Source organism: Aphelocoma coerulescens, chromosome 3, assembly GCF_041296385.1.
Source record: "Aphelocoma coerulescens isolate FSJ_1873_10779 chromosome 3, UR_Acoe_1.0, whole genome shotgun sequence".
Classification (NCBI taxonomy): domain Eukaryota; kingdom Metazoa; phylum Chordata; class Aves; order Passeriformes; family Corvidae; genus Aphelocoma; species Aphelocoma coerulescens.
In genome coordinates, this window is record NC_091016.1 from 32975833 (window position 1) to 32995088 (window position 19256).

General features: G+C 53.8%; 1 protein-coding gene across 2 annotated transcripts; it reads right to left on the reverse strand.

Annotated features, from left to right (window-relative positions):
• Nucleotides 1-6727: 6727 nt before the first annotated feature.
• On the reverse strand, nucleotides 6728-10958 carry SIX2 (SIX homeobox 2). Of its 2 annotated transcripts, none has more exons than XM_069008485.1 (2): nucleotides 10399-10958; nucleotides 6728-7822 (listed from the first exon to the last, which is right to left on the reverse strand). In XM_069008485.1, the coding sequence occupies exons 1-2, from the start codon at nucleotides 10956-10958 to the stop codon at nucleotides 7519-7521; spliced, it is 864 nt and encodes a 287-aa protein (XP_068864586.1). In that variant the 3' UTR covers nucleotides 6728-7518. The 2 variants fall into 2 exon arrangements, with proteins under 2 accessions (XP_068864586.1, XP_068864585.1); XM_069008484.1 differs by having other exon boundaries at nucleotides 10384-10958.
• Between the last annotated feature and the right edge of the window lie 8298 nt (nucleotides 10959-19256).

Consider the following 19256-nt stretch of genomic DNA (forward strand, 5'->3'; position numbering starts at 1 on the left):
CTCCAAAAGCGAGATACCATCGAAATGGCAACGCACGCCAAGCGAGCGGGTAGGCAGCAGGCTTAAGCCTTCCCTCGTTCTAACACCGCAGCCGCTCTCTGCGTCTCTCAGGGCTGCCCCGGCTCCAGCGAGCCCATACAAGCAGCGCCGGGCCCGGGGAGGGGGAGTCGGGGCTCCGCTGGGTACTTACGGGGGGCTGGGGTCCCCCCGCAACGCAACCCTCGGCGCCGATGGCGGGGGCATTCCGTGTCCTCTAAGGGTGGCGGGGGTCAAGGGCAGGCTGGGGAGCCTACGCGCCCCGGACAGAGCTCCCCGTTGTGCCCCAGCGGGGCGATGCGGAGGCAGGAGCGACCCCTTCCTACCGACACTAGTTGAGATAATAAATACACTCGATTTAGGGTAATTACAGGACAGCGGCTGGCCGCCCTTCACCTACGCAGATCCCCCGTGGGGATGGTATCTCGGAGACAGGCCATCAGATCTCAAATACCCGATAGGTGGGAAACATCGTCCCTTTGGCTGTGCCAGTCTCTCCCGAAAAAAAAGAAAAAAAAAGAAAAAAAAAGAAAAAAAAAGAAAAAAAAAAGACCTCTCTAAGCTAAAAGGGATCTGGGACTTTTCTCCGACAGAAACCACACCGTAGAGACACCACACCTGCGGGGATTTGCCGCAGCTATGAGGGAGAAAGCATTTTCTGGGCATGTCTGGGGAGACGGAGCCGGATCCGCACACACCCGTAGCAGCAGAGCCCCGTGTCAGTCAGCGACTCCTCTTCCCTCTGACCGCTTTGGTTTCTGCTAAAAGCGCCGGTGACGTGGGATCCTCCACTAATTCGGGGAAGCAGCGAGGTGACCTACTCAGGGACAAAGCCCAATCCCACGCCACTCTCTCCACGGCTACCGTGGGGCCCCCGCCGCCCAGTTCCGCACCCTACTCAGCCCTGCCAACACCTCTCTTCCCCACGTCTGGTTTCGTTTGGTTCCGGGAGGTTTCCTAACTGTCCTGACTTTCCAGTTGTTGATATTTTTGTTGGGTGTGCTCTCGACACGGTCTTAAGAACGATGTCCCAAACTCTTCATAATTTTTCAATGTCCCCTCATTTCCCCCGCTCCAGCCGTGGCCTCGCTCGCTGCGCGGTGCATTGCCCCGAGCAACTATTGGGCTCCTGGGTAACCGAATGTCTCAGAGCACGGAGAGAAACCCAGCCGTCCCTGGCCCGGCAGCAGCCTGGGAGCCCCGTTCACCGGCTCCGGGAGCCCCTGTGCCCAGGGGAGGCCGTGCCCTTGCCCCGCTCCCCCGGCTTTGGTGGTGGGAGGCGAAGAGGCGCGGGCCGGGAGGAAAGGGCTGCAGGGCGCAGATCCCGCTCCTGACCCAGGCGTGCCCCGAAAGTCGGGAACAGCCGGGGCGCTACGCGGCACGGACAGCCCCCGACGGCCGCTTGGTTCCACGGCGTCGGGGGAAACGGAAGAGGGGTCCCGGAGCGGCCCTGCTCGGTTGTCAGGTGGGGCCTTACTCGAGGAAGTCACTACCTCGGTCTCTGGTAATGGCCCGTCACGCAGTTCCCCGGTGACAAAAGGAGGACGGTATTTAGCCACTTTCAATCAAACGCACGCCATTGAACCAGAGGTGTTCAGTCACCTGCCCCCCTCGCGGCAGCACTCCAGCTGTGCAGGGAGAGATGTCTCACCCGCGGGTGACTGACTGGCCATGCACCTTCGCCGCTCCTTCTGAAGGACCCTGTGTCCCCACGCCGAGGGGGCCACTTCCCCCGGGGCACCTGCCGCCGGCGTTTCCAAAGCACCGGGCAAAAGCCGGGCCCCGCGGCGGAGACAACAGATGGTCACCTTCCGGAGGAGGTGGGAAGGAACGGGAAGGAAAGTGGGGAGCGGGATCAGATGTCCCGTCGGAGCCTGCCCGCGCTGTGTTCGGCTCCGTGGACAGGGTGGTCGGGGTTCGAGCGGAGGAACGATGAAACCTTTACTGCTAAAGTTCTCTCTGATCGAATTCCCTGCTCTCTCCCCCGATCTTCAGCACGACTACATCGCTTTGGAACGGCGTGGTTGGGAGTACCTCTGCCCAGACCTAAACTCCTGCACGACTAGAAATCGCTCTTCCAAGATGATTTATTGGACCTTGTCCAACTTTGCAAAAAACTGTAGCCTTGATAAAGTCCCTCTTTATAACTCTTCACACACCCCGGTTTTTTTTCTTCCTCCCTGTTGCCAGCCAGTCTTGCCTGGGTTGACACCCAGACGAGCTCCTGACAGTCACTTTTCAGACTCAGATATTCGTCTCACACGCGTCAGCTCCAAATGCTGCCTCGGTTTTCATGCAGCATATTTTTGGAGAGCAGGGCAGCGCAAATTAATATTCCTGATGAAGGTGGCTTTCAACGGATTCTTTACAAAATCTATTCCCCCTTCCTTCCTCCCACCCCCTGGGTACACACGCACCATACCGAGGTTTGCATTTTTCATGGCGGGACAAGTAAGTCTATAAAAGGCATGTTTGTTTTTCCTGGCTGTTTCAAATATGTATTTCCTGGAGGACTTCGCATCTGATGGGGTCATCAGAAGCACATGTGCGATTTTCATCTTTCCAAGTGATTTCTCCTCTCCTACTGTCCTTTCCTTACCAGCACTGTATACTGATTTGACATTTTACCTGTCCGTCCACCTTAGCTTCCACTAAACCAACCTCTCCGTCCCAGACTCTTGGTGAGGTCCCAACTTGTTTCCGTGTGTCTGATTGCGTGGTGGTTTTTTTGCTTTTGTTTGTTTGTTTTTTGTTTTTGTTGTTGTTTGGTTGTTTGGTTGTTTTGGGGGGAGGTGTTAAAAGTAATTATTTTCTTTCCTTCTCTCTCTTTTCTTTTTTTTTTTTTTTCTTTTTCCTACACGACTTGGGCTGGAGGTGGTCTGTCGGCCAGCTGCACACCGGGACTCCGGATAAAGGCGGATCTGATATTCAGAGCTGAGATGGAGTGTTCTTACCCAAGTCCGGCAAAAAAAAATCGCTAATAAATAGCACCCGCCTCCCGTTTATTTTAGTGGTAATGGATGGACCTTCTTCCCGAGCAAGGAGGCGCCTCCTAGATGCACGGAGGGAAAGCTTTGAGCACCACTCCCCGCAGCAAAATAGGAAGAATGTTATCCCGCAGCCCAGCTCCGAGGTTTATGTATTTTTTCCAAATCCCAGAGCTACTCTCCTTCAGACAAAACCCTCACCTTTTCCTTGTGTACTGAAGCACTGAAAGTTCCCTTCAGTATATTTTTCTTGGCTGCCTGAGCCTCAGAGTTTTGATTCACTAAGCAGAAGAAGTTAAAGAGCTCTGCAGTAAGGGCCAGTGCCCAGTGTTTTCATCGCCACCCCCCTACATTATTTGTCATGCTCAAGTGAGGGTTTGTTCAAGGCAAAAGCCTGCTCATACTGGGCTGCATTTGTTTCTCCTAAAGAAGGCAAGAGATTTTGTTTCCGGGTCTGGTAACAGGAGCCCCAGTGCCTTACACAAACATCGCTGGATAAGGCAGGGGCACTCCCAAGGCTTTTCGTTCCGGGGCTGCAGCAGCCCCCCTCAAACACACATTGAGACCTTGGTTAGGCCCAAGCTGCTGCACCAGGTCTGGGGAGAAGAGGCGAAGTATCTTTCTCCAGGGTAGCCCACAAATACATGCCGAGCAGGCGACTTCTCCGCTGTGGATCATGTCGAGTGTCTCCAAAACGGCTTATATTATCCAAAGGAAAATGCAACCACCCAGCCTTGTAGATGAGAGTCCTGGTTACCCCCAAGAGCCTGCAAGGGCTGGTAGATGGAAGGTGTTCAGCCAGCAAGATCTGGCATATGCTCTCCTACACATAGGAAGGCTCTTGCTCCTATAAACTTGCTACCTGTCCCCAGAAGTGTCGGAAATTGTGCCACATCTCCAATAGCCTGTCGGGATGCTCTCTCATCGCATCCATCAGTATTTCCCCGTCAGGGTGACGAGTTGCACTTTGTCAGGATGGACAGAACCGTTTTCTGTCTCAAACGAGCTATTTCTCTCACGGCTCTCTTTGGCACAGCACCAGGTCCGTGAACGCTCATACAGTAAAATACAGCAGAAAAAAATTCTGCCCTGGTACACGTGAATATTCAGCTCCCTGCTACCTAAAGGAATGGCTCCATTCACAGTTCTGGGGGCCGCAAATGCTGAATACATTGTGTAATTTGGTAAGATTTTAGTTCGAGGGCAATTACTGCTTACATATATATTATATATAAACATACATACATATATATGCGTGTGTATGTATATAAAGGGGTGTGTGTGTGCATATATGAGACACACAGAGAATGTGGTTCTTCTCCAAATCGTCCAAGCTATAGGGGATCTGCCGTGCGATTTGCCCGCCGCATCCTGGCCTCAGTCCGAGGATAGCCAGGGGGAGTTTCACGGACAAAACCTGCCGGAACCGAACCGTCTTTTGATTTATGCCCCGAAACCCATGCGGGTACCCCAGGAACAACTAACCCTGAGATGAGATATGTCCCATGTAACCTAATGCTAGTGAATCATAACTAATCTGTTTAAAACCAAGGATTAGTCACGTCAGTTTCGGCATATTCCTCTATCGGGAACTTTTTTTGTGCGTGGAAAATTGGAGGGATTTGGACTAATTTACCAAACATCAGTACTAAGGCAAGTACGGTCTGATAAAATGAGTCTTAACATGTTCGGGTTTTCAGGTTGCATTACACACGTCCCATCACTGAGGCTTTGAGCTGTGTGCGCCCTTAATGCCAGATTGACCTGCAGACTTTTTTCCTTACTGCATGATTTCTGTTTCTAGCTATCTTTAACTGGCCTCAGCGACTAACCCTCTCTTAATTTCTCCATATATAAATGATCCTCACTGAAATGTACATGAGTTTTCACAGATCCCACTCTCTCAAAGGGCCTTTCTCACCGTGTCAACTCTCAATTTACTTTCCCCGATCGAATTCTGCCTCCTCTGTGCAATATGACCTTTTATTAATCACGTAAACCCCATCCTGTTTTCATACTGCCTCTTTAAATATTCCCCATCTTGGCTTTACTCTTTCTCATTTTTTCTTTCTCCAGCAGGCAAAGCCTTAAGGCTTTATTTCGGTTTCGAGGCCATGTTTTATTAACCCAGACATTCTGTTTTTCTTCCCAAACTCATTTTTATCTACAAAAATACAAAATAATTAACTAGCCAATTAATTATTTCTTTGCAATATTGCACCACTGCATGTGTTATTTTACAGGGAGCAGAGATCTTCTCTAGCTCTAGGAAGCAGTGGTTCCTCCATTTGCAAAATATTTATTTTCAAAGACTTAAAATCCATAGCTAAAATATTAGATGCCTCTCAATGGCAATCACAGGATCTTCTATTTAGACCCTAATGCACGTAGGGCCACACTGGTATGCTCCCACAGCACAGGCATCATCCACATCATCTCTGCTACTGTAAAAGTCACCCCAAGGAGCAGAAGTGGGGGAAACATAAACTCGAATATACCACATTGCCTCCGACAAAATACTGTACCCCGCTGCACCCCAGCATAACGAGGAAACTGGATTTGTAACCGCGACTAAGGGAGAGCTTTTTTCCAGAGGCCGAGCCTCCCCATTACCGACATCCATACATTCCCTCCTATAGGCTTTTAACGGGACCTCAGAGAAATGTGCTTTTCGCGGACACCCGCAAACGCACAGAGGCGCTAATCCAGACCCAGATTACACCAAATTAGGACACTGCCCGCACAATACTCCCACTGATTGAAATTTCAGCCAGCATCTGAAACCTGGACGTGATCTTCGCTGATCTACACATACTTCTATCCCGCTTGAAGCCATATCGTTTTCTCGGTTTATTTTTCACAATAAATTTATTTTAAAGAAGATTTAAAGAAAAAACCAAAAGGAAGGTATAAAACCCTTTGCAAACTCTGAGAACATTTTAAGCACGTAACACATCCGGCTTCTAGCAAAGACGGATAGTGAGGGTGCAAGCTGCAAGGGTCCTGAGCTCTCTTAATGGGGCAAACTGGCAAGCAACCTGCCTGTTTCTTGCCACCCGGTGCTTACAGGAAAGGAAATTAAAAAGAAAGAAAGAAAGAAAAAGGAGAGGAATAGAGAAATCCCTTTCCCAACATCACTCCCGCAGGCGCCAGACAGGCGTTTGCAGCCCAGCCGTGCTGGACCCCGGAGCGTGGTCTGGCCACGCTCGGTTTGCCCACCCGCCCTCAGGGCGAGGTGGGGAGGAGGGGGCGGCTTTTTGCCGGGGCAAGCGGACACTGGGGCAGAAAAGCCTGCGGTCTGTACGGCCGTGCCCTCGGGAAGCAGGTGGGAAGACCTCTCCGCTTCCCTCTGGGCCCTCACCGCCTGTCTCTCCCCGCGCCCTTGGCTCTCCGCTCCCGCAGGGCGACTTCAGCTCTCCCCGGCGCTCGCAGCTTCCCCGGGCCGGGCCGGCAAGGGCCCTGACGTGCCCGGGCCAAACGGGGCAGGGTGGCAGGGCTCTGACCACCCGACACCTCCGTCCCCGGCGTCCCCACCAGGACGCCCGCTCTGCTCCGCTCAGGACTGAGCCCGAAAACACCCCGCGGGGGAGAGAAGCAACCATACGCCGAGTTAAATTTCTAAATTTTATTATAAAATAAAAGCAGAAATATTTTCCAAATAATGTATTCACATAATATAAACAATAAACAAAACTAAGGTGAGTGACTTGCGGTTGATACTGTCATTTAGGTCTACACTTGAGCAGCAATTCCTCTTTTCATTTTAAAGCCCCCTTCAGCCCGCGTTGCACACCGAGGGGAAAATCTACTTCTTCCTTCCTTCGGGTCGGAGCCGGGCCATCACTTCCTTTCCCACCCAGCAAATGGCGAAAGCACCACATGGACAAGGCCAAAGAAGCTGTCTCTCTGCATAGCATCAGCTACAAGAAGAATACAGAGTCTGCCTAGAGCGCGTGTTGCTGCTATATCTTGACTACAACTTTTGAATTCTTAGTTGAAATTGTACATCGTACACCTGCCACGGATACATAACTATAATAGAATAACGGGAGCGATGTGTAACTTTCAAACAGGCATGGCAAGAGCAGCCTTGCGCTCCCCTTTCTTCCCCACCCCCCGAAAAAAAAAAATATTACGATGTGCCTCTTCCCACACAGACCAGCCCGATCGAGTGACACCACTGAGAGATTGGTGAAGTTAAGGCTGGAATGAGCTGCTACACCGATCAGCCTTACAGCCAGCCGTGAAAATCACGGCTCCTGTCCAACAGTCCTTACACGCCTGAAAACTCTTGTAAGCAACCCTTAAGGCTTTTCACAACATCAGCGGAGTCCACTACCTTGCAAACCTGCAGCCAGCCTGCTGCCAAAGGGCACAACATATCCACTAAAGTGTTTGTCATTGCTTTCAAAGTCCCTGGTAAGATTAAGGGGGAAAAAAAGGAAAAAATTGAGTAAAGGAGGGCTGGCGCGAAGGAGGGAGCGTGTACACGGTTTTAAGAGCCCAGATCGACCAAGTTAGATGACATGGGGTTGAGAATGGAGTCCTGCAAGCTGTGGTGGTGCATGGGGTCGGCGCTGGGCACAGGGATGGCGCTGGGGCCCTGGGGGTGGCCCAGGCCGTGCAGGGGCTGCAGCCCGGGGTTGGAGCTGAGCAGCAGCGCGGGGCTGGAGGAGGTGTGATCCGGGGTCCCTGACGGCGTCTTCTCGTCCTCTGAGCTCCCCAAAACTGTCTTATTCCCGTTCATTGACGCCGAGAGCGGGTTGTGGCTGTTGGAGTTGGAATTCTCGTTGTTTTCCCTATAGGAAACACAAAAGAGGGAGGGAAATCACCATGTGGCCGTCGCTCCGGGGTGCGCACCGCGGGAGCGGGGGCGGCGGGGAGCTGGCTCCGGGGAGCAGCGAGCGGAGGGGAGTGCAAAAACAGTAGGTTTAAAAACTCTGCAAGCCTCCAAGGCCTCTTCATCTGGCACTTAGGTCTAAGGTCCGCTGAGCCTGCAAACAGAGTCTCTCACTAGCCCAGTGGAAAGTGTCACTTTGCCAAACCGTAATTTTCTGCTTCCAGAGGGTTTGCACAGCGTGAGGAGGGGGGCGGAAGGGAAGGGAGGAAGACATTACAAGAAAAAAAAAAAAAAGAAAAAAAAAAAAAAGACTTTTTAGCTTTAAAACTGCTCTAGGAGTTGAAAAGATGTTCGGCCATGATTTCTCCTGGGAAGGCCAAAGCCCGACGAGCTGCAGGCGGGATGGCTCCGTGCAGCAGAACAACCTCCCGGGCTCACATCAGGAGGGAAAGTCTTTTGCTTAAGTAATTGGACATGTTTTTTTCTTTTCCCCCTCGCCCTGAGCTTAAAGCTCCAAACATACCCCAATATGGACGATAAGGAAAGCGAACAGAGTTAACCCGCTGATTTCCCCGACCCTCGCGGGAAACGCTCGGCACGCCCGCCGCTGCTCCTCCGTCCTCTCCTCGGGTGGCGTGGGCGCAGCCAGGATGGCCCTCGCACGGCTCCGCGGCGGGGGCAGCCGGCACCACCGGTGCGCCTGCCAACAAAGGCTCGGAAAGGCAGGACATAGTTTCGAAATTCATCCCCCGGTAAATACCAAGAAATCGCTGGAGGCTGGCCAAGCCCTTGCAGATATATCTATATATTTATATATCTATATATGGGGGGGGGGGGTTCGGAAATGTGAGTGGCAAGAGCTGGTCGGGGCTGCTGTCCAGGCAAGGCCTCCAGACACAGCCCTCGTAGAAATAGTTTAGACACCGTTCTGCCTGAAATAACTGAAGGCAATGCAACTCTATTTAAAAGCTTCTGCGGAAGTTTTGAAACACACTATCTGGCAGAGGGGCCCTATCCTGCAGGATTCGGTCGAGAGAAGTTAAGCCATTGCACTGGCGGGTTTTCCTCACTAAGGGCTGCAGGATGTGGCTGGAGACACTTAGTGCCAAAAAAATAAAAACAGACAAGAAAGCTCTGTTTGAACAAGTTTCCTTGAGTGGATGGCAATCCCATGAACGGTCTGTTTTCCAACGTCTGGAGTGCAATATTAGGTTGAGTGTATTTTTCAATGTCAAAAATCTTATTCGTCTCTGGAGACCTTTAAAATTTGATTCCCCGGGAAAAAAAAAAAAAAAAAGGAATGGAATGAGTGTAACCTTCATTTCCTTTGGATATTTGAAGGTGAGTCCCTGCTATCAGCAATAAAAAAGATCTCTAACATCTCGTAAAACCAACACTTGCGAGGATTTGAAGGAAAATTAAAGCACTAGCACCATTTCGGGAAATGAATAGAGCAAATCTGTGCCTCAATCTGCCGGGCTGCACAGCAGCGCGGCCTCGGCGCTGCCCGTTTCCAAAGCACGGTTGGCAGAAACCAAAGATAGAATTCTCCTCGGAGGCACGGATCTACAGGAGATTTCTGATCCGCTAATTAACCGCGCAGATCATACGATCATATGACTGTACGGACCGGGCCAGTCAGTGAACTAGTGAAAGCAGTTAGAGGACCCTTTTTGCTTCTTCGAACCGTCTTCCTAAGGCACAGGGACTGTTGATGGAAAAGTCAACCCGAATAGCCAGGGATGTAGGCATTAACCTCTTCCCGGCGATTAATGGTCCCTTCACTCCACTTAACGTGAAAAACACAGATGCAGAGTCATACTCGGCCTAAGAACATACACCTACTGACATGCGTTCATGCGCACCTTGCTCGGTAGCAAACAAGAACTGCAATGTCATGAGGGAGGCAAGAAGTTGCTCCACTCAGTCCTTGTCCAGGTCTCCGGCCGCACGCCAGGAGACCACGACAGAGGACATGTTTGCTACCAGCGTTCAGACCCACGCGTTGCCGGCTGCCCCCCGGCTGTCCCTTTCTGCACCGGGGTAACCCTCAAGGACACGCTCTGAGCTGTGCGGGGGTGCGGAGCCCTTGCCCTTGGGCCCCGCAGCCGCTGGCCTCTCCAGACGGGCCGCGGACTCGCACGGGCACCTCCGGCCACGGCGCCTGGCTGGGCTCCACGCCGGGTTGCTGCGGGGAGGAGGCGGCAACGCCGCTTAACCAGGAGCCGCCGCCGGCCCTAGCGAAGCGCCCCTGGCAGCACGGGCTGCCCCGGGGCCGCCGCGTCGGCTGTGCGGGGAGTGGGGTGTCCGTGGGGAAAGGGTCTCGGCCCCCTCTCCCGGGGCTACTTTTGGCGGACAGACGCCTTCGCCGAGCGCCCAGCTCGCTCGCCTCTGGTTCTCTGGGCGCCCCCGAGGCGGAGAGCCCGTCCCCTCTCTGAGGGCTTTTCGCAGCAGGGGCCGGGGCAGAGAGGAAGGCTCGGGACCACCACGGGGTCGGGGAGCCGCGGGCGTCGGGGGAGCCGTGGGGAGCCGTACCTTTCCTTGGCCTCGGCGGCGCGGTCCCGCTGCCGGCGGTTCTTGAACCAGTTGCTGACCTGGGTGGTGGTGAGGCCGGTGGCCTCGGCCAGCTCCCGCTTCTCGCGGGGGGACGGGTAGGGGTTGTGGGCGTACCACTCTCGGAGGACGCTGCGGCTCTTCTCCTTGAAGCAGTAGCTGGTCTCCTCGCCGTCCCAGATGGAGCGGGGCAGCGGGAACTTGCGGCGCACCCGGTACTTGCCCACCGCCCCTAGGGGTCGCCCCCGCAGCTTCTCCGCCTCGATGTAGTGCGCCTTCAGCCAGAGCTGCTGCAGCTTGGGGTGGTTGTGCGCCGAGAACTGGTGGCTCTCCAGGATCTTGTAGAGCTCGCGGAAGTTGCCCCGGTGGAAGGCCACCACCGCCTTGGCCTTCAGGACACTCTCGTTCTTGTGGAGGTGCTCGCAGGCAGGGAGGGACCAGAGGAACCGCCCCAGCCGCTCGATGTTGCCGCCTTGCTGGAGCACCTCGCAGACGCAGGCCACTTGCTCTTGGGTGAAGCCAAAAGTCGGGAGCATCGACATGGTGAGCCGTGCCCCGCCGCGCGCCCTACGGCCGCATAGAGGGGAGCGGCGCGGGGCGGCGGGCAGCGCCCGGCATGCGGGGCCGGCCCCGGGGCGGCGGCGCCCGGCGGGGCCCGCTTGGGCGTCACGGCCGGGCGCGGGGGGCCGCGGCCATCGGCGGCGCCCGGCCCCGGGGCGGTCGCGGGAGCCGGGGAAAAAATGCGAAGAGCGACGAAAAAAGTCTCGAGAGCCCGAGCGCGGGCGGCTTTTCCCCCCGGCCGCCGCCTCGTTTTTGTAAGTCCAAGTTGCGAGAGTAACTTCGTGCCTCTTTTGTCTCCTATCTGCAGCGCTCGCAGCGGCCGCGGCTCTCACACCCCCACCCCCCTCGGCCGCCGGTTTGGGATCTCCCTGCTTCCCCCCCCACCCCCCACCGCCAGATCCCACATAATATAGTGCTAAAGCCCTGCTCACTCGCTCCTCTCCCTCTCGGAGTTCCCCCCCTTTCTTTCTCTCTCTCCTTTTTTTTTTTTTTTTAATAATATTATTCTAAGCTGGCATGAAAAGTGATTATCCGCGCTGTGATTGGTCCGGTTATCTGACCCGGGGACTGCCAGGAGAAGACAATAGTTTTAGTCAAATTATTTGCCATGGTGACGCTGTCAATCAGGGGTAACCCGATCTGTTTTGAGGTGGCTCCCCGGCTGGGTTGACAGATTGCTCAGATCCACTCAGAGGCGGCCCTGCGAGCTGAGATATTAGCTAGCGAGGGAGAAATTTCCGTCGTGATTGACGCTGCAGGCGCCCATCGGGGGAGAGGGGGAGCGCCAAAGCGCGGAGCCCGGGCCCCTGCTCCTCGCCGCAGGGCACTGCGGCGCGGCGGGACGGAGCCGCCGGCCCGGCCGGGCCCCTCCGCCCCGTCTGGATCCCGCAGCCCCATCCCGGCCCTGCCGCTCTGGACAGCGGGCTTTGCCGTCCCTGGCACCCGCGGCTGCCGTTGGGGAGAAAAGCCCGTCTCCGGCCCTTGCAGAAAAATTCATTCCTAAATACGTTCCCTTACAGCCTCCCTCCCCAGCGCCCAGTAACCACTGTTAAGAGAGTTTTATAAGGAAGGGGCCTCTCATGTACAATGGAGACCCTGTTCATGACCTGGGATCCCATTACGCTTCTCATACCTGCCCGGGAGCGAGAAGAAGGCGCGATGATACGGGGCCGGAGAGGGATTGCCTCTCCATGAATAGCCGGCCGTGCCCCACCACGCACCGGCGTGAAGGGCGCTGGCATCTGTGATCACGGGATGCCGCACATTTATTTATGCTCGATTTCCAAGAGCGTGTCGGTGTGTTTCATCCAGGAGAGGAACGCGTAAAAGTGCAAAAGTCAGAGACACTTCGCTTGATTAAACGGACCCTTATCACCCGCGCGTGCCCTTTGCACACGGCGTTTTAAGTTTACCGACTCTGCGGGGCAGGGACCCGCATTGTTTCCCGTCCCTTATCGGTCTACACAAAGTGAAAGGCGAGGGAGAGAGGTTGTGCAAGCTGCAAGGTCGAGGGAGAGGGTGCGATGAGCGGGTTAAGGGAGCCGCGGTGCCTTCTCAGGAGCGGCGCACGGGGTGGCGGCCAAACGGGACCGCCGGGGCGGAGGCTGGCGCCGGGGATCGCCCAGGTGAGGGCACTCGGGAGGAGCCTCCCGGCCACAAACTCAGGGTAGCTTCCATGGCCTGTTATGTTCCCCTTTTGCTGAGAAACAATGATTAATCCCACAAGCTCTTTCTACGCTGTTTGCAGTCCTGACAGGAGAGGTCTCTGCAATTGTGGGTTCCTGCCACGGTACCTTTTCAGCCGCCCCGGCGCGTCAGGGATTTAGCGAAGCCACAAGAGACCGGACTGCGGCTTCCCGCCTCTCAGCCTGAGCCTCGGCGGCAGCCGGACCGAGCCTCCGCGCCGGCCCGGGCGGGAGCAGCGGCCGTCCCCGGGGGAAGGCGAGGCTGGGGCGGCGGCGCGCAGCCCGGCGGCTCCCGGCGGCGGCGGCTCCCGGCGAGGAGCCGCGCCAGGGCTGCGGCCAGGGGAAATGCGGCGGGGGAGGGAGGCAGGAGGAGGAGGAGGAGGAAGAGGGCGGGGTAGGGGGGCAGCGGATCAACCGTGTCCAGCTCCCAGCATGTCCGAACACTTGTGCATATCCGCGGCGTATGCTCATACTTTCTCGAGTGCACTCCGCTGTGGAAGCTGCGTGTCCTCCTACCTGTCCGGCCGGCATTTTCACGAATGCTGCCGTAAGGAAACACTGGCAAGCGGGCGGTTCCCGCCCTGGATCCTCCGGGGATGGAAAATAGAGGCTTCTTTTTCCGGTCGAGAAAAGAACCACTCAAATTCGTTTAAAACAAAATCGGGCATGTTGGTGACGGGTCGGTAAAGCCCCCTCGCATGATAGTCCCTCCGTTCCTTTACAAAATGAGCTCTCGACCGTTTAGTGCCTCGATTCCGGCCGATCTCCGCAGGATTCAAACTGTGCTTGTTTGTAAACGAAAGCATCCCAACCCCAGCGCTTCCCAGCCGACCTAAGCTGCCGGATAGTTCACGGCCGCAGCTGTAGCGAGCAGTGACGGGATGGGACAACCGCTCCACTTCAAACACTGCTCTGAGCAAAAACAGCAACAGAAGCACAAATCCCCTCTCCCGTCTCCGACCTCTGCGCGCACACACCGTGTGCCTTCCGCTCCCTCCCGGAATGGGGACCGTGGAAATAATGAAAAGTGCTAGCGAGGTCTGAGCTATGTCTCCCGCCTCCCCGCTACCATGCTCGGTCGCCCCACGTTTATTAGGGATATATATACCTGACTCCTCTTCCTCTCCTTCCGTCTCACAACTACAGTGGTTGAATCTGAACGGGAGCAGCTGTTAGCCCTAGCTGGAAAGGAGATGTCAAAACCTGTTGCATAGATTTAGACCTGAAAAAGAGTCTTCTTAGCACCCTAAAATGTGAGTACAGAGTTTACATTCCAGCTCCTCCGTAGGCGCTTTCACTTTAGGCTGCTTCAGCCGGGCTGCAGCTTGCATGTAAACGTAAGTTCACTTCCCAGAGAGCTGGGCAGAGGCAGGGCTACCCCCTTCCCGGGCACCCTGTATCAGCTTGCGTCCTAGAGCAATTGTAAATTAGTGACATCTGGATCCAAATTCTGCATAACTGCTTTTATCTTTAGGGAAAGAGAAAAACTTTCCTACATGCTGGAAGTCAGAGAAGATACTGGCTGCAAAGCCGCAGCACGGGGCGAATCGCATTGTAGAGCCTTGCGAGGGAAACAGGCGACCGGGAGAGGAGCTTTCTTTGGCATTTGTGAAGGCTCTCGTTCCCTGCCATTATATTTCAGAGCAGGAGGAGCGAATCGCCTGCTCACGTTTGCCCCCGGACCGACGAGATCGTTTCTCCTGGCTGCTGCCAGTCCTCTCCCCTCTAGCTGTCGTGGAAAGTTTTTGCTGAGCCGACCCAAATATTTGCTCAGCCCCGCTGCCGCCGGGTGGAGAAGGCCGGGGTTTCATCCCGGTCCGGGCACGGCTGTCACTTTGCCGAGGCCCCGCTCGGGAAGCGCCTCACCCCTCCGCGCAGCAGAGTACGAGACCGTCAGTGTCAACACAATCTTTGGGAAACACGAGTGAAATAAAAAGGTGGTTTTTATCGCGACGCTCCTTTCATTAGCTGTGACACAGACTGGCTGAGGAGCGGGGTGTGGGCGGCCGGTTTTCTTGCGAGGAGCCTTTCCTTGCCCGGAACTGCTCCGTGCCCACGAGTGAGTGCCTAAGTAGAGCTGCAATTATCTGGAAATCGCCTTTTCGGCTCTGCCTTCACCGTCCCCTTGTAGACAACAGCCCGTGGTGGGAGGCTACAGGCCCGCATCGTTGCTGTTAAAGACGGGAGCCGATTCACCCAAGCTCCTGCCCGACACCTTTCCGCCAGCCTCCTCGACCACTGCCTTCGGGGAGCCCCTCATCCTTTTCACCGAGCTGAGCTCGGGACAAACCTGTCACCCACTCTCACAGGGCTGTGGACACGTTCGCTCCTGCCAGCCAGCCTCGGCTCCACCGTGGGCAGGGCAGGGAGACAGGGCCCCTCCGAGGGCGCTTTTATCGGCAAGGGTAGCGAAAAAATGGTAAACCCCACAACTTTCACATGCCAGAAAAAAAACACATCTTCCCCGCAGATGTCCACTACCGTGGCGAGAACTGTAGCGAGAGCAAAAAAAAAAGACAGACAACTCCAAGTTTTCGTTTGTTTCTTTCCTTCTTTCTCTTCTTTCTTTATTTTTTTCTTCCTTTCTTTTTTTTTTTCTTTCTTTCTTTTTTTTTTTTCTTTCTTTTTAATTTACAAGAATTTTTTCTGTCCTTTTGACGGCACGGCAATATGCTTTCCCCTTAAAACCGGTGGGGTTTACTGAGACCGAAAGCCTGCCGCAATTAAGCTGTGCTACTCTGGCTAGGTTTTTCTGTCTTTTTTTTTTTTTTTAATGAATCATAGCGACCTTTGCCGTGATACTGGGCCTACCTGCCCCACACTCCCCAACCCGGGGGCTCAGCTCAGTTTCCCCGGGCTCACAAGTTTTTCCGTGACGGTACTAGGGCTCCTTTAGGGGGCCAAAGCTCACCCGTGATTCCCGGAGGCAGTTTTGCAACCCGGATCCGCGGGTTGTTGCCCCCGCCCTAATGCTATTTATTCACGCTTTTATTTATTTTTGCATTTTGTTTAAAACCCGAATCTATCCCATCAGAGATAGCACTATGATCCTGTCTCGACTGAAAAAAAGAACGCAGCAGACGATCATTGCACATAACTAAATTAAGACAAACAACAATTGCTTGTTGTTCTCTGATTTGGGGAGAAAGGAATAATTCAAAGCTTTCGCTGCACGCAATGCACCGTTCCTCAAGGGGACGGGTCAAGGATTTCAGATATGTAGCGGGTAACTCGATTATGCTAACAAACTCCGCTTGAAGGAGAACGCTGGTGGGTGCGGGGTGCGGAGCGGGGTGCTGGGGACTGGGGGGACTCTGCTGGGAGCCGACGGGAGCGGCGCCTCTGTGCCCCGGAGCCGCCCCGCTCCGCCGCTCCTCTCCAGCACGGAGCCTTTCCCCCACCGGCTGGACCAGAGATGCTCGAATAACATCTTCGCAAGAGATGTATTAATTAGGAGATGGGGGCCTGATGGGACGTGACTGATCTGGCCTCGGTGAACCTTCCCGCCCCCGCCTCCCGGCCGCCCCCCGGTGAAATGGGACTCCGGGGGCGGCACTGTGTTCCCAGCTCAAGGCGCTGTAACCTCCCGAGCGCCCCACGAAACACGATAGCCCCCCCCAGCCGATTAATGCGGCCAGTCCCTATTACTTTTATATTATCCTTTCTCCGTCTAGGGCGAGGGGCTGAGAGTTTTCACCCACTTCTGCCATCAGCACCCTCCCGGCCGTTACCCCCAGCATCGATATTTATTTGGGGTGTTCCCCCTCCGCGGCTCCTCCACAGATCCTGCGGAGTACATAGACGGCTGGGGGGAGGACCGGGGAGAGCAGGAGGGGGGCCTGGGCCAGTGCCCACCCAGCCCCCGCCCCACTCCCGGCTGCGGGGACCGCCTCAGATGCTCCGCGGCACAAGGGGACTCTCTCAGCACACAGTGCACAGCTAACAGACAAGACAACAACAACAAAAGGCACATATGGTTAAAATAAAGACAGAGAGAGAGCGCGCTTTCTGCCTTAGGGGATTGGCAATAACTAGCCAGAAATGCAGGCTATTGAATCTAAACTTCTGGTGAGCTTCTGCGGGATTGACAACTTAAATCACACTACAAGTATCAATTTGACAATATTTGTAAACTTCTTGTTTCCAGGGATCTTCTTGATCAGAGATAGACCAGGTTGGTATGAGCTCCAGCCACGAAGGTCTCTTTTTTTCCCTCCTCCTTTCCCCTCTTCCGAGTTGATGAATAGCGATCATGTTTCTTTTAATGGCTGCCCCCTATTCTCACAGCCTCCCACAACTAACCCAAGAGCCTGTTTCCTCGACCTCAGTTAATTCCGCTGATTATTCCAAGATGATGAGGAAAGCAAGAAGATTGTTCACTGTTCCTACCGATTCAAGGCATTTTCGTTACCATCTCCATCCCTGCCTCACGGGGATTTGACCGGGGAGTATTTTTAGGAAGAGGCTGCCCTCCCTTCCCTCCTGCCTTCCCTCCCCGGGCAGCAGACAGCTCCGGGGGCTCCGCCACGGTCCTGTCGCTGTGGGTGCGCGATCCCCGCCGCAGGGGCCGAGACCAGGCACCCTCCGTGCAGCAGCGGCGGCCGGGGGGGTCCCGGGCCAGGGCACGCCGGCATCTCTGGGCCGCTCAGGTGGCGGCGGCGCAGGTGATCGGCGCTCCCGCGGGACCTTTTCCTGAGGGGAACAAACCGCCCGCCTTCTCCCGCAGCACCAAAGGGAATTTCGGCTCTCCCCGAGGAAGGAAAGTGACTCCTTCGGCCCCACGGGCTGGAGGCGGGGATCCACTCCGAGAAACCTCACTAGAGGGCTCTAATACTCAGCTCTCTTCACTGCTGAGAGGAAACAAGGCTCGTCCTTAACATCCTTTAGTCTTCCAGATAGCTTAAGCCTCGTAAAGTCTTCCCCAGTCCGTCAAAGGTGATTCACAGACGTCGACACAATGGCAAGAAATCCCTTGTCTTAGTAGCAGCCACTAACCATCCTGCCTACCTGCAAGTGAGCGGAACTCATGCCCCCTTCCTGGTGCATGATACAAGAGGATTTTGGGTGTCCCTTCCTCTTCTGTGTCCACGGCAAGAGAAGGAAGTGCAGCCTCTGAAACAACCCAGGGCCCCAGACACAGGTATCCTTGCCAAGATTTAGGGACCAAGCACTATACACAGATATGTAGACTTTTTTTCCCCTTCACTATAGAAAGACCTCGTGTAAGTTCTTCCATGGTCTGTGCTATGTGGTATGCTCATAAACATATCCATCTTTTAAATTCTGCATGGTCGAGGCAAGCTGAAATGTAATGTAGTGTTGGCAAGTAACACACAGAGATATTAATGTCAAATACTTATGGATTTAGCTATGGTTTGTTCAGTTTTGAGATAGTTTTTTTTCTTTTTAAATAATTGCTATGATTTGCCATTGGGAAAAAAAAATAAAACCAAACAAGACAGTATAAATTAAAACTAAAGCAATTATTTGTTGTAAGGGAAACTCCATAGCATTTCAGAATGCATTCAGCTTGTTTCAACTCCAAATAGCTTTTGTAATAAATAAGTAAATTGCCTTATTTGCAGAAATTAGGAAGTGCAATTTAGTTGCTTGTCATGTCTTGCAATTTTTCTGAGAAATTTTGTGTACAGATCAAAACTACAGGAACAGCTTTGTGGAAAACTAGATAGTTTAAATAACATCAGTTTAAAACTGATCAACTTTCCCGTGGAAAATTTGCTACTTCTGCACTTGTGACAATGTTCTGTGTTTTCCTCTGTGGATTGTTTCAACCTCTTTTTGCTGAGTTAATTCTGTCTGTCCTTTGATGTCTTCTCTGCTTTATTTCATAGGTTCTTGAATCAGTTCAAATACGCTGGGGACCTTTTACTTCCCAGAGAAAAACCTGGTATCCCTTTTCATTCCTTTCTTTTTTTCATCAGTTTTATTCTCCTTATAAACAAGGACTTTATTACTAGACTAAGATTGACTTTGTTGCTTATTTAAGATATAGAAAAGGCCAACCCAGTGAAACCAACGGAATTGGTTTCAGTCAGTTAAGTTCAGCAGGCAGGACTAAGGTTGTATACCGTACTGGTTAAGAAACTGCTGCTGGGGTCCCATAACCACATCATATTTCCTCCAACCAAGTCATGTGTGCATGGTGAGGTGCATAAGGGCACAAAATCTCCCCTGGAAGCAGATGCTGATGGCAGCAAACGCTGATGCTACATAGCATGAGGAGAGAGCATGAGCTAAGCACACCATTTCGCTGCTACCATGCACCAGGCACAACTTTGGTTGTACTGCATAGCACCTGGTTTGACTCCCTCTGTCCCACACCACCTGGTTTGACTCCCTCTGTCCCACACTATTCTAGTCCTCCAACACACTTCCAGAAGTTTTTGCTGTCCCAGGAACCCTTCCATGCTCTCAGTCCACTCCCTCCTTTAGCATCCTCCTCTGAAAATATCCCTTGAACAATTTACAATGCATTCCCTTATATTATCTCTGATACCCAGAACTAGAACCTCACAAGGAATAGGTGTTTTTTTTTTAACTACAGAGGCACCAAAAGACCCAAAGACCTAGTAA